Source organism: Sturnus vulgaris, chromosome 13, assembly GCF_052056855.1.
Source record: "Sturnus vulgaris isolate bStuVul1 chromosome 13, bStuVul1.hap1, whole genome shotgun sequence".
In the NCBI taxonomy this organism is placed as follows: Eukaryota; Metazoa; Chordata; class Aves; order Passeriformes; family Sturnidae; genus Sturnus; species Sturnus vulgaris.
In genome coordinates, this window is record NC_142255.1 from 614,230 (window position 1) to 628,008 (window position 13,779).

At 49.5% G+C, this 13,779-nt stretch overlaps 1 protein-coding gene across 6 annotated transcripts in view; it reads left to right on the forward strand.

Annotated features, from left to right (window-relative positions):
- Positions 1 to 352: 352 nt before the first annotated feature.
- LOC106861570 (mucosa-associated lymphoid tissue lymphoma translocation protein 1-like) overlaps positions 353 to 13,779 on the forward strand; it is a 32,333-nt gene continuing 18,906 nt past the window's right edge. For 3 of the 6 annotated variants that reach the window (XM_088172278.1, XM_088172277.1, XM_088172276.1), the window contains exons 1-9: positions 357 to 572; positions 841 to 959; positions 1,140 to 1,293; positions 1,766 to 1,944; positions 2,876 to 2,972; positions 4,636 to 4,662; positions 5,456 to 5,659; positions 9,902 to 10,079; positions 13,160 to 13,234. In XM_088172278.1, coding sequence (XP_088028404.1) covers positions 563 to 572; positions 841 to 959; positions 1,140 to 1,293; positions 1,766 to 1,944; positions 2,876 to 2,972; positions 4,636 to 4,662; positions 5,456 to 5,659; positions 9,902 to 10,079; positions 13,160 to 13,234 — 1,043 coding nt within the window. In that variant the 5' untranslated portion in view covers positions 357 to 562. Of the gene's footprint in view, positions 573 to 840; positions 960 to 1,139; positions 1,294 to 1,765; positions 1,945 to 2,875; positions 2,973 to 4,635; positions 4,663 to 5,455; positions 5,660 to 9,901; positions 10,080 to 13,159; positions 13,235 to 13,779 lie in introns of all 6 variants that reach the window. The other 3 variants (XM_088172274.1, XM_014890028.2, XM_088172275.1) reach the window with 3 other exon arrangements.

Consider the following 13,779-nt stretch of genomic DNA (forward strand, 5'->3'; position numbering starts at 1 on the left):
TCAGCAGTGGCCGTGAGGAGGTTACCCGTAAGGAGTGCGGGAGGGGGGCACCACGGCAAGGAGGGACGGTTGGGAGGGGGCGAGGTCACCAGTGGGGATGGGCGTGAGGACATCCCTGGGGAGGGGGAAAGGTCACTCGTGGGCAGCCTTGGCGTCCCGGCGAGGGGCGCGTCCTGCAGCGTCTCCGTCGGAGCGGGCCAGACAAGCGGAAACCGATCCGACCCGTGCCGTGCCGTGCCGTGCGGAGCCGATCCGTGCAGGGTCGCCGCAACTTCGGCGCGTGGCGGCACCGCCCCCGGTGCCGGCGGGCGCGGGGCGGGCCGGGAGCGCGGAAGTGCGGGGCCGCGGGGCTGGCGGCAGCCGAGGGCGGGCCCTGGTCCGGCGCCGCAGCCCCCAGCCCGCCATGGGCCGCCGCGCCGGGTGAGCGGCCCCTCGTCCGGGCCCGACCCGCCCCAGCGCTGCCGTCCCTCGCCGCAAGTGCCGCCACCGCGTCCCGGAGAGAGGAACTGCCGCGGGTAAGGCCGGCGGCCGCCCAGGCCGGGGAGGAGCCGCCGGAGAGGCGATGCAGAAAGGTGAGTGGCCGCGGGGCAGAGTGACCGTGCCAGCCCCCGGGCACTTTTGAGAGTACTCAGAAGAGCCCGTGTCATCCATTCATCCTTCCATCCTTCCTTCCTTCTCTCCATTCTCTGGGCATAAGGGCATCCCTGTTCTTCCAGTCTTCCCTGCCTGCTGGGGTGGGTGTCCCTCTTGAAGCCCACCATGCCTTGACACTGAGTGAGAGTGAGATGCTGGGCCATGACTGCAGTGTCGTTCCCACCTCCACATGCTGTTTCTCCACAGCCGTTGCCATAACCGAGCAGCCGGTCTCTGTCTCTGTCCCGGTCGGATATTCCTTCACACTGCGGTGCCGAGCCCAGGGACGCACCTCACTGCAGTACCAGTGGTTTTGTCAGGACCAGGTAAAGATGGGGTGGCCCTTGGTATGGCACCAGACTGGGTCCCTGCACACAGTGGGGAAGTTGAAGGAGGGAAGGAAACCAGGAGTTTCCACTTCTGTTGCTCTTACAAGGGGCTTCCTAGTGCCTTCTACTGCCATCAATGAGGAGGGAATTGCTGTCCTCTGCCTGTTTTCCCTTTAGTCTGACTGCCGCCTGATTCCTGGAGCAACCAACCAAGACTTGCCCATCATTGCAGAGCAGACCCAGCTCTACACCTGCAGAGTCAATGACCTCCAAAGAAATGTTGTCTTCTCTGACTGGGTGAAGGTAGAGGTCCATCCGTATGTCGCCAGAGGTACAAGCCTGTCTTTTGCCTTCTTGATGTATTATGAAATCACAGAATGATTTGGTTTGGAAGGGACCTTCAAGCTCATCTTGTTCCACCTCTTACCCTGGGCAGGGACACCTTTCACTAGACCAGGTTGCTCCAAGCCCTGTCCACATGCACCTGCACCTCATGCTTGCCATGGGTTTCTCAGTTATTCTGGGTATTGGGACTGGAAGAACCCATCTGGCTACTTCAAAGCTGACCAAAAATAACTTGAGGTGTGGTTGACCTTAGAACGTTGACTGTATCTTTGGCAGGAAAGGGCGAGGATCAGGTTTGGGAAGCCAGAGGCAGAGCTTAGGTGTGGCATTTACTATCACAGGCATTGCTCCCAAGGGTTCCCTACTCCGCAGGGAGAAAGTGCAGTAGTGATGGTTGAAAATGGCGTTGTTTGCTGTCTCTGTGAAGGGAGGACCAATTCTGTCTTGCTACCTTGCAGGTCTGCCTCCTCGGCTGTGGCAAGGAGAACCAGTCATTGTCCTCAACCCCAGCGAGCAATGGGTGGAGGTAGGGCAGCCACTGCAGCTGCAGTGTGCTGCCATAGGGGTCCCAGCCCCCAGCTACCAGTGGTACTGCAATGGGAACCTGCTGGAGCAGCAGAAGAGAAAAAAACTCCGGGTAAGGTTTTCTGGGCATAGTACAGGAGCAGTACAGGTGCTGAGGTGGGTAATGGGAGAAGCTGATTGCAGGGTTGTGAGAAAGCCCTCTACATATCACCCTGCTGATTTAGTAGCTGGCTGGATGACTCTGTGTGAAGGGGGACTATGGTTTATGGACTTCTTTCAAAGTTGTGGATATTCCTCTAAGAGGTAACCAATCCATAGATGCATCAAGGGCTCTCAGCACATCTCTTGTGCCCTTTTACACAGAGACATGAGAACAGTTACTGTCTGTGTATGGAGGGGACTGTGGATTGATGGAGATGCGGGAATGCTGCCTGCCTGCTGGAGACCTAGAAGGAAATGTGGTTGGCCCTGACAGAAAAGAGTCAGGGAGGCAGTAGAGAGGCTGGCTTTATTTTGTATCTCTGGCTGAGTGTAAGTCAGTGCTGTCTTCTTGAATAAAGAAAGGAGATTTCCTTCCAGGGCATCGTGAAGGGCACAAGGACAAGACATCCAGTCTCTTCTCAGTAGTGGTCGCTGGTATTACAGATGGTCTTAGATGGTATTACATGGTAGTCTTAGATTGCAATTGTGATGGAAAAGTTCAATCTGGGCACTAAGAAGAGTGAATGGTGCTGTGCTGGAGTCAGAAAGGCAGCAATGTGCTTGGAGGTGTTCAGGGCTTGAATAGACAGAGCTATGGCCACCCTGATTCAGTGGTGGCTTTAGTCCCTCTCTGAGCAGGATCCTGGTCTGGAGAACCAGAGTCCTTGCCAGCTGGTACTGCTCTGGTTCTTGTCCCTTTCCTGATTCTTTGTGAGGTAAAGTCTCTGCGAACAGCAGGAAAAATACTTTTTATTCCATGAACACGAGTGCCTTTGGCAGATCCTGGCAGGTAGCTTCAGACTTTCACCATAAATTATGTGATTTAATTTTGATCTGCCTAGATCACCCACACCAAGGTCAGTGACTCCGGCACGTACCTCTGCTGTGCCTCCAACAGTCATGGAGAGCATTGGACCAACGCCGTGGACGTTCACATCGGTGAGCAGAGCTTGCCCACATCACTTTGCTGCATATCACCTGGTGTGAGACGTAATTAGAGGGGACAAAGGAGTTTGGTGCTCTCTGGAGGTGCTGAGCTGGTGAACAAGGACCATGATAAACAGGATTCCTTGATACTGGGGCTCTGAGGGAGCAAAGGGAGCAGTGGCTGGAAATCCCCCTAAGTGCAGTGATGTGCTGTCCAGCAGGTGGGATGCTGCTGGGCCTGCTGTGTAAGGGCAGGCTCAGTGCTCTCAGCTGTTCTCTGACGTTTTCTTGTTGTGCCAAGGTGCTGCTTTCACAGTTCCAGGCCAAATCGCAGCATGCTTCCTGTGGCCATACTCATTTCCAGTCTCGCTGATGTGAAGGGATGTGCTCAAATACAAAGTTGGAGAGGATGGTGTTTATTTGGGAAGGTTCAGGCCCTTTGGGCTGGCAGCTTGGGGCTAATACTGTGTGAGTGATGGATCCCAGGGAGAGGATGTGTTCCTAGAACCTCTGGCATACTTCACCTCTGGCTGCTTTGGCCCTCTGCCTTTACCTTATATGAGGCAGGAATAGCATGGGCTGACTTTGCTGGCTCTTTACTCCACCTAGAGATTTTTCTATGCCATAAGCTTCTTTGCCTTTTAGGCTGGCTTTAAAAAGTCTCCAAAATGCAAATTGATCTTGTGTAACCAGAGAGCACTCCTCACAGCTGGCAAAACACATCGTGGTGGGACAGACAGTGAAAAAAGAACACTAGATTGGGTTGGGTTCAATGTATTACAGCTGGGGAGTCTTTATATGCAGCAGGTGCCTCTGTCTGAGGTGGAAGAGGATGAGTTGTTTTGTTCTACAGCTTTTCAGGCATCTCATGCATCAGCGACGCTGGTTCAGGGGCCAAAGGTCTTCAAAACCCATGAGATTTATGCAATTTATCCTTAATTTCTTCTTTTAGAGCACATACGGTTCTAGAATTTTCTCCTTTTTAAAAAAAAATTAAAATTTATCTTTAAATTTAAAATTGATTCATTTTTTTAAATTTAAAATTGATTTTTAAATTTATTTCTAACTGAAACAGGAAAAGCTAGAGCTGTTAGGGTAATAATAATTTTAAGAGGCTGGAAGTGCTCAGGCAGGAGAGCTTGTGGACCAAAGTGTGTGGCTTTTCTGAGCCAGAACTGCTAAAACAGCAGGGAAAGGCAGTGCAGGGAGATGAAAAACTGGGAATGTTACTGCAGTCAAAAGCAAACAGGGCAACTTACTCTGCACTCGATATTTCTGGGGAGAAACTCTGTTTTGGTGCTTTTATTGACTTTGAATCATTGTGTGTCCTTTGCTTTCACTGCAGCGAGGTACCAGGTGAGTCACATCAGGTACAAGCTTCTCCATGTTGACCCTCCTTCCCTAGTCTGCCACTTCTCCAATCTTTGCTTCCCAGCTGCTCAAGATGTTGAAATCAGGCTGGATTTCATAAATCCTCTTAACATCAGACCAGTGTCTTTAAGGTTAGCAGTCGGGCTATGAAGGAGTTACCTGAGGAATGTTGCTTGTGAATATTCTGTGTGTTTGGTCCAACTGTGCATTGTTTGGGATATTGGAGCAGAATTCAGACCTGGCACTGAGTGCTGGGCCCAGGCTTACTGAACCTAGGCTTATAATTTCCCTCTTTCTTTCCCAGGTACTTGTGGCCCTGGAAAGTTTTTTGGTGAGTACTGTCATCTTTTCTTCCTGAGCAATTATTCCCTTAATTAAAAGCCAGGCTTCAGGGTGGATGGGAGGACAAGGCATGGGAGTGCTTTTTCTGCAGAGACCACTTCAAGGCCTTTATGACCACATTGCCACAGGCTCTGCACTTTTGAGTTAGAGGTGCACAGCATAAGATGAGTCTCATCCCCTGCCAAACTCTGATCTTTTCCAGCAAGTGGAGTAAGATTATTCCTAATGAGTAACTGAGTCTTAAGCTCTGTGCCTGCCAAATTATTTTAAAAGTGTTGTTCAAATGACAACTTATCCCTACTTGAAATACCTCCTCAGAGCAGAGCAAAGTTCCTTGCTCCCACCACAACTGAGCAACATAAATCCTGTCTTTTTACAGTGGGAGCTGGAGATAAAATCAAAGCAGGACCCAAGTTTCTCTCCTTCAGCCCCATGAGGGAAAGGACCTCTCAGCCTGGCTCAGTGAATCCCCCTCCCATGTACCACTGTCACACCAGACCTGTCACAGTAGGACAGGTAGAGCAGAACCTCTGCATTCCTGGGATTTTGGTTGTCAAGTGAAAACTTTTCAGGCCTTTCTGTCAAAATTATTGTGTATTTTGTCAAAGTGTTCAGAAAGCCAAGGGCTTTCTGGAGGGTGCTCCAGGCTGACAGCAGCCTAGGGTCTATCCTTGCTGCCTTACTCTTTCCTTAGATTGCCCATGTCCTCACTCTAACAGGAGGAGGTGAGATCTTGCATCCTGATGAGCATTTACAGCTTTTTCACTTGGTGTTTATTTTAGCTACAGACAAAATAGCACTTTTAGTGGGCAACAACTGCTACCAGCATCACCCCAACCTCATGGCTCCTGTGAGGGATGTGTTTGAGCTGAGTCGTCTTCTGGAGCATCTGGGCTTCCAGGTTGTCTCCCTGCTGGACCTGAACAAGGCTGAGATGGCGACAGCAGTCAGTCGGTTCCTGCAGCTCCTGGGGAAGGGAGTCTATGGTAAGGCCGAGCCAGCTCAGTCACCTGCCTGTGCTGAGTAGGGATTAGGCAATTTTCTGAATTGAATTTAATGGAATTAAAAGAGAAGGAATTTAACATTGCTATCTCAAAGGAGACCTGCATCAGTACCAGTCTTGGCAGGAGTTCTTGGATAAGTGTAGTTTAGTTTTTGGCAGGTTATAGTCAGACAAGGTGGATGTTTCTCCAACACAAGGTTCACCTCCAACCCCAACAGCATGGGCTCACACTGAGTTTTTGGGGAGCCAGTGCTTCCAATAGTGAATGAGAAAGGGAGTTTTGATTTTTTCCTTGAATAAAAGAATTGGGGAGACTGATTGATTGCCCTCCCCTACTCATGTATGAGGAGAGGAGCTCCTTTTGAGCCCTGACTGCTGCATCTGGTCATGACTTCCTTGTTTCTTTTTCCTGAAAGTCAAATTCGGGCCCCTGACAGCCCTTTTGTAGAAGACCATTCCCAGCTGCAGGTGGCTTTGAGACTGGGCTTTGTGCTTAATTGTGCACTGTGCTCACTAAAGAAGCATTCTTCGACCACAAACCCAACCAGCAGATCTTGTGGGTCTTAAAGCAGATGTTCAGATTTGGTGGTGAAAGTAGCATCTTTGGGATCCCTGAGATTCTTGCAGTGTGACAGATACCCTGAGAACACCTTGCAGGTGGTTTTTTTTTGCTTCCAAACCTCAGTGTGGTGCCTACATGCCAGCTGAGTGGCACGCAGACAGTGAACGTCAGCGTGGGCTGATTCCAGACTGGCATTCAGCATGAGGTTTGGAGGTTGTGCAATGGATGGGGACCTGGCCACAAGGTGAATGCTGCACAACCACCTTGTTCTGACTCATCCAGCACAGACTCAGGGGAGGCTGAGCTGGTGGGAAGGGCTATGCACAAGTCCTGGCGTTTCATCTGAGCAGATCACCTATGACAGCGTATTCCCATGACTTCACTTGCAGCTTCCTTTTGTTGTTGCTCTCTGAAATCCCCTTGTATCCCAGGCTTTACCTCCTCTTCCAGGCCAGAGACATCCCAGCTACTGTTCTTACCCTCTATCCATGGCACGTGAGGACTAAAAGGCATTTTATCCATGGCCCTTCCTAAGTACTGGAGAGAAAAAAATGCTTAGAAACAGCAAACCTTTTATATCATCACACCTTATTTGAACTTCTAGAGATTCTCTGTATTTGTGGCCTCTGATCCTTCCTGCAAAATTGATTTTGTGTGCTGTCAAGAAAAACATTAACAGCTCAATTGTGTGTTTGTGAGGCAATGCCTGCTTAGGTTGAGGTTTTCTTAACAGGTCTCCAGGCTGAGTGGTGTGCTATTCTCTGAAGACAGTGAACCTCGGTGTGGGCTGGACCTAGCAGTGGTTGAGTTCAGGAATCTTGCCACATTCGCTGGAATCCTAATTTAATGGTGGGACAATGGGTCAGGCTGCCTACTGAGTGCCCCAGTTGTGGTGAGATAGCAGCTCCAGGAACATCTCAGGCAGCCTGTTAAAGACCCCAGAGGTGCCTGTGACAGCCAGTCCTGTACATCCATGTGCCTGTTGGACGTGCTCCTATGGCATCCCAGTGTTCTTGCTTGAGGAGCCTGGAGGTGCTACCTCCTGTGTGAAAACCATCAGAGCTGAAGTCAGGAGAGCTTTGTGTATACATGTAGAAGCAAGAGAGGGCTGACTGGTGAACACAAAGCTCCGTGGGTTGGTGCTCATTGCGCTTTGTTGTATGGTCTGTGCTGACAAGCGCAGTCGGGCTTTTTGGTCTCTGTAACTGTCCCTCCAGAAAATGTAGGCTTTTGTGAGATTTCTTCCACATCTCCAGACCATCCCAGTACATCCCCTCACAGGCCTGGATCTTGAACTGTTCAAAAAACAAGTGGATGTGGGACTGCATGATATGGTATACTGGGCATGGTGAGGTTCAGTCCAAGGTTGGACTTTAAGATCTAATGATTCTATGATCCAATGGTTTCTCCAATTCACTATATGGAGGCAGTGGGTTATTGGGCTGCTTTTCCTCTAGATCTCATCTTAGAAAAGCTACGTAGGATCTTTGAAGGCCCCAAGCATCCTCTAAGTGATCTGATTATTCCACCCTCAGGCAAACGAGGAATCCCCGTGGATGTTATTTTGAGCATCCTAAAAAGTCCCAAATCAAAAAAATTATGCTGGAAATGCAACGAGAGCAGAAAATTGTGAGTGGAATATTAGGAATATGAAGTCATGCCTCAGGCTGACATTTCCTGCTATTATAAACAGTGCTTGGAGCTTCCCTTTTTTAATTCGGTAAGTCAGAAGTTTTTCTGTGATGAGCAGTTCTGACTCATACAATGTAGGAATAATTCAGAATAAAACATCCCTTTCCTTCTCTGGGCAAATTGTTGACTTTCCTGTTCAGAAGGAGACATTCAGTTTGAGGGAGGTTGGAGAAGTTGTTCAGGTGATGTGAAACTCACCTTTTTTATTTGAACATGAGTCTTTGTGATTTATATAGCATGGGGAGCACTTGGTTGTACATTCAGATACTCAACAAGACCTCGAAAGTTGGAAGATTAAAGGATTGAATCATTCATTGTGGGCTTTCCTGTTATATTTAATTTTTTTTCCGAGCCTCAGTGATACTGCCTGGTAACAGATGTCATCACTTCCCTTGCATCTACAGGCAGAAGGATGAGCCTCCAGTGCTCAGTGGCTCAAGGGGCCCAGCCTGCATCTAATTTTTCTAGATGGCTTCCTGTTCTATACTCTTTTCTAGTCCTGGGGGAGGGTTTTGTGGCTTTGCTTTGCGAGTTATGAATGTTTAAAGCTTCTGCAAATCAGAGCCTGCTGTCTCTGGCTGGCAATCCACAAGAACAGGAACCCAGATCTCATGGGCACCTGTGAAACTGGCCATTTGAGGAACCTTCCATTGTCCCCTGTGAATAGAAACCAAAGGTGACTCAAGGTCTTTCTGACTATGAGATCATGTTTTCCATTCTCCACACGATGAGATCATGCTTTCAACCCTTCAGCTCCTGCCCCTGTTACTGCATCCTTGCAGAATCAGACCAAAGTGAGTGTCCTGCCAAGTCCAGGGGCAGGAACAGTGGAAGCAGAATAGAGGAGAGGTTACTCACTGAAGCGTAGGCTTTGGCAGTGAATCTGAGTGGATTTCTCCTGCTGTTGCCTCTTAGTTGCTTTTTTCCATTTCTGACCTCTCGCTCTTCACTGTTCCCCAATTGCAGTAACACAACTCTCTGTGTTACCTCGCAGAGCTATTTTTAACCCATTTCAACTCCAAGTTGGCTTTTCACCAACCAGCATCCCCCAGGCAGTGTCATTGGTCCTGGGGAGGGATAAACAGCCACTCTGCAGCTTCCTTTTAAGAAGCTCTGGTCTGCTTGGGGATCCCTGTGCCAGTCCTGCACTGAACACAGGGTTTGGAGAGGAACTCCAGCTTAGGCAATGCCAAGTTCCCCAGAGCTGGTTTCCTACCAGCCCTGTGTTGCCATCTCTTGGAAAGGCAGAAGCCATTACTAAATTTCATATGCCTAAGAGTAAAACCCAAAATTCTTGTTGGGTCTTGGGCTTCCTACTGGCATCTGCATGAATCCGACTCCTCCCCTGCCTAACAGGGCTGGTGCATGGCTTGAGGTTATTGAAGCACATGATCCTCATGTTTTGGACATCTGAAGAACTCATATCTCTCATTTTTCACCAGCTTCTAGGTGTGTGAACACAGGTAGACCTTTGAAATTGAGAATGTTTCCCACCACCTAATCAGTTGTTAGTCTCTTCTCCAAAACTAGGAAGCTGAGGAGCTTCTCATTTAAATGGCTGTTAATGTATTTTCCATCCTGGTAAAATCCTTTTCTGTTGCCTTATTCCTTCAAAGAGCTGAGAACTAATCCAAACATTGAACAATGGTGAATTTCAGCCTAGCAGGTACTGAGCCCGGGTGTTATAGCGCAGACGGTTTGGAAACGTGTAAACCCAGGGCCTTCAGGAGACAAACAGTGCAGGAGTACAGGAGACCCTCTTGAGGCTGCTTCCAACTCAAATGAAAGGAATAAATTGGGAAAAACCTGAAACTGTGAGTTCAATGTAGCTCCAGTTCCATAGGTGCTACTGGTATAGGTCTGTCCTGCACCAGTATCCCTTCAGGACAGGAGGTGGGACGTGGCCATGGGAGCTGGTTACAGACCTGCTGGTTGGCTTCATTATTCATCTTCTCCTCTCCCTGTTCCCAGCTATATTCTACTATGCTGGGCATGGGTACGAACATCTGGGGAGGAACTACATGGTCCCTGTTGATGCTCCACAACCCTATGCCCCTGAGAACTGCATCAGCGTGCAGAGGATCCTCCAGAAGATGCAGCAGCAGCGGACAGCCCTGAACATCATCCTGCTGGACACCTGCAGGAAGTGGTATGAGCTTCTTCCTCCTTCCTCACCTGGGCTGGATATTCCGAGGGCTGGGGGAAGGTAGCCATCCTCAGGTGTGGTCTTTGGCAGTCCCCGTGGTGCTGCAGCACCTCTGTCAGAGGTTATTGATCTATGCTGTAAAATCACCCCCATTGTCAGGTCCTGCAGGGTGTCCTGGGAGATGGGTCAATCATGTATTAGTGCAGCGAGCACTCAGACCTTGTCTGAGATCTGCTGGAGAGAAGGGGCTGGAGATCCTCCCTTGGTTTTTTGAGCTGAAGAAACCTGACAAATACAGGCAGGTTGCCTCAAGTCTGTAGAGGGATGGCTCTACCTGGCATAAATTATTGGCTGAAACTAGCACAGGGTTTGTCTTTTGTGTTTCAAGCCTGACCCACCTGACCTGATCTTGCTGATTGCGTGCCTTCCTGGTCTGTATTTCCCACGTGCTCAGGCTGGGACTGTTGAGTTCACCTCTCTTCTCCTGGCTGCATTCGTGTTAACAACTGTGAGAAGAGTGCAACATGACAGGGAAAATATTTTAAGCCCTGCTGCTTGTTTTTTACTGACCTTAAATCTTTCTGAAGTGGTCGTGTTGTGAAGCTACTGCTGCTGAGGTCACAGATCAGCATTTTCCCACTTCCTGTGGAAAACCCATCATCCTCCCTTGCCCTGCAGACTTGTATCCTGCTGCAGGAAATTACTACTTGTCCAGTTTCAGCAGAAGTGGGTGGATATTGCAGTAGAATCTGTCATTAGTTCATTTATTTCAGGCTCCTGAGGCAGATTTACAGGTCAGGAAAGACCTGGAGAGCAAATGTAGGAATATCTCTCTCTTCCTGCTGTGCTTCCTCCACTAAGAATGGAAAGACAGCAAGGCTTTTGATACCCTGGGAGAGCTGTCAGCCCCTGGAGAGATAATAATTTTTTCATGCCTTTTAGCTGCAGTGGTGGGGCTGCTTGCTTTGAATAGCTTAAAGCTGGCTGTGCTGGGACTTGTCCCGTAGCTCTGGAGCAGGAGCTTGATGTCCCTTGATGCTACTCTGAACTCCCCAGAGTGGAGCATCCCCTTTCTCCCTTCTTGCTGGCCCCTGAGTGCAGAGTGTGTTGCTTCCCTGGCACTCCTTGCAGCACCTGGCTGCCCTCCCCAGTATGATAAGAGGCAGGGGATAGCCTGCAGCCAAGCAGGAATACCTGGCTCTCATGGATGCTCTCCTGGAACTGGACTGGTGCAGCTCTGGGCTGCTGCTGTGCCATCTGAGGGCAGTGTGTGATGGGGAGGCAGTATGGGGGCTGCACAGGGACCACTAGTGCAACAATCTATAAAACAACTTTCAAGCTGCTGTCTTCCTTCAAGCTGCTGTCTCCCTTTGAGCTGCTGTCTCCTTCCTTGGCATTGCCATTGGTTCCTTTGCTCAATGGAGTATCAGTGGTGCTCTGGGAAGAGGATGCAGTGTGAGATCTGCTGTTACATTTAGGCAAAGTTGTGCAGCTGGTTTTTTCCCTCCCTCCCTAAAGTTCACACTTCCCCTTTTCCACAGCAAGCATAGCACTTCATGCAGTGGGTGTTATTCCTGATCTTGTGGGGGCAGGAGCTCTCTCTTGAGCTCATTTTTTCTCGAGAAGTCACCATTTCACCTCAGGAAAGCATCTGGATTTCATAGCTGTGTGTGTTTACACTGCTGTGTAAAACAAGGCTCCCAGGGCCTCCTTTCCCAACACCCTCCTGGTCAGACTGATGCTGCAGGTCTTTCAGCAGCTCATGCATGAAGCTGTGTCTGTGCTAAGAGGGAGCTCACCCAGAGTTTCTCCTCACCTCATGTGTTGAAATCAGAAATGCCAGGGTGGTGAGAAGGACATCTCCCTTTGCCAAGTGGGAGCAGATGCTCAGCCCTAGCAGGGGAGGAATCAGAACACAGAACCTCTGTGTAGCCTCATACATTTATATGCTGATTTTGGGCAGATATGATTGCCTTTTCCAGGAAATCCCTGATTTATCCTTGGACCTGGAACAAAAGATTTTTGCATTAAATTAAGAGCAGTTGAAGAGCAGATAAAGCTTAATATTCAGGTTTAGAAAGATGTCTCCTTTCTTACATTTTCTCTTCTGATCATCTTCAGGACAGCTTACACAAGCCAGTTGAATTCTGCTGTTAAACATCTCCAGACTGTGCCACCTAGCAGTAGGTGATGCGCTGGCTGCTGTCAATACCCCTGTCCTTTCTGCTCTCCTTAATGTGCCAGCTCCAGTCCCAGGAAACGGTGCTGGAACTGAATTATGTGGACTTAACACTGCCTCTGTGCCTGGTTGTTATCGCCATGCGACTGGGAACAGCTCTGAGTCACTGGTGTGAACTGGAGGCAGCCTGTCCCCGTGCTCTCAGTCTGGCTGCAGTCATATGGGCAAGGTTTAACCATTCAATGCAACCAAGATACCTTTTTTATTGGAAATCAGATCCTGTCACCATGGATCTACCTGATTTTGGAAATAATAGAGGCTGTGCTCATTCAGCTGCATCTAGACCGAGGTGCTAGGACCAGTTTTAGGCTTTGGGACTTGTATGTGTGTCCTGATACCATCTCTCAGGGAATCTGGGAATGTATCATCCATAGCCTGCTTTGGTTCCCTGAGGCAAAAGTGTGCGCATGGTCTCGAAGGGCCCCGTAGGGTGCAAAGACCATTGAGCTGTAACCATGGTGCTGTTCACCTCTGACTTCTTGAGGGACACTTGTCCATTGGGCCACTGTGAACCTGCACTGTGATGCTGCCTGGAGCTGTTAAAATTCAGCCTCTGTAGGGAGGTGGCAACATGCACCCACAGTTCCAGGTTGTAGCAGAGCTTCAGGCTCAGGGCAGGGAGCAGCTTACCAGTGCAGATAACTCACAGCTGGACATACCTACTCCTCTCCCTGTGACTTGGGCTCTTGGTGGGACTTCCAGCTTTAGTCTCTCGGGTTATATCCAAGGTGAGAGTTGATCCTACTGCCATCCTTAAGAGATGGACATGAGGAGTGTGTGGAATTTGTCCCCTCCAGGTGACAGATGTCCTCAACACTGACTTCTGCCTTTGCCTCCTCTCCAGGTACAACCCAGGATGTGCCTTGTCCCAGGTGCAGCCACTGGAGCCCTGGGGAAACACTGTCTATGGCTATTCCACGTGAGTCACTTCACCATTCCCCTCACCTCTCCCTTCACCTTTCACCATACCCTCACAGGGGACCAGACTCTGGCACAGCCCTCTCATCCTTTTGTGCACGGAGGCTGGAGAGGGCTTCTTTCATGTCCCCTCTGTCTCTCACCTTCTATCTGCTGGTCTATCTGTTCAGGCACTTCTATGCTTCCTGCTGCCATCAGCCTGTGCTTCAGTTACAAGTTGTGTGTAAAGGTGACATCAGCTCCTGTCATCTGTTCTTCAGCCTGATTCCCCAGTTGCATGTCCTGTGAGCAGCTCACCCAAAGCCTCTTGAGATGCTGGGTGTTATTTACTGATCCAGTGCCAGTTCTACTGGCCTTTGTCACCTGCCTGGGCTGTCAAAGGAGACTATGCTGTCCTATCCCATTTCCTTTGACTGCTTTTTCCCATCCTGTGGCCTGCTTACCCTCTTTGGGGTACAACCAAAGCACTTTGTGTTATTCCTTGAGAAGCTACTTTGGCCCAGCCAATAGAGTCTGAGTGGAGTTGGCCACCCCAGAATCAGCTTG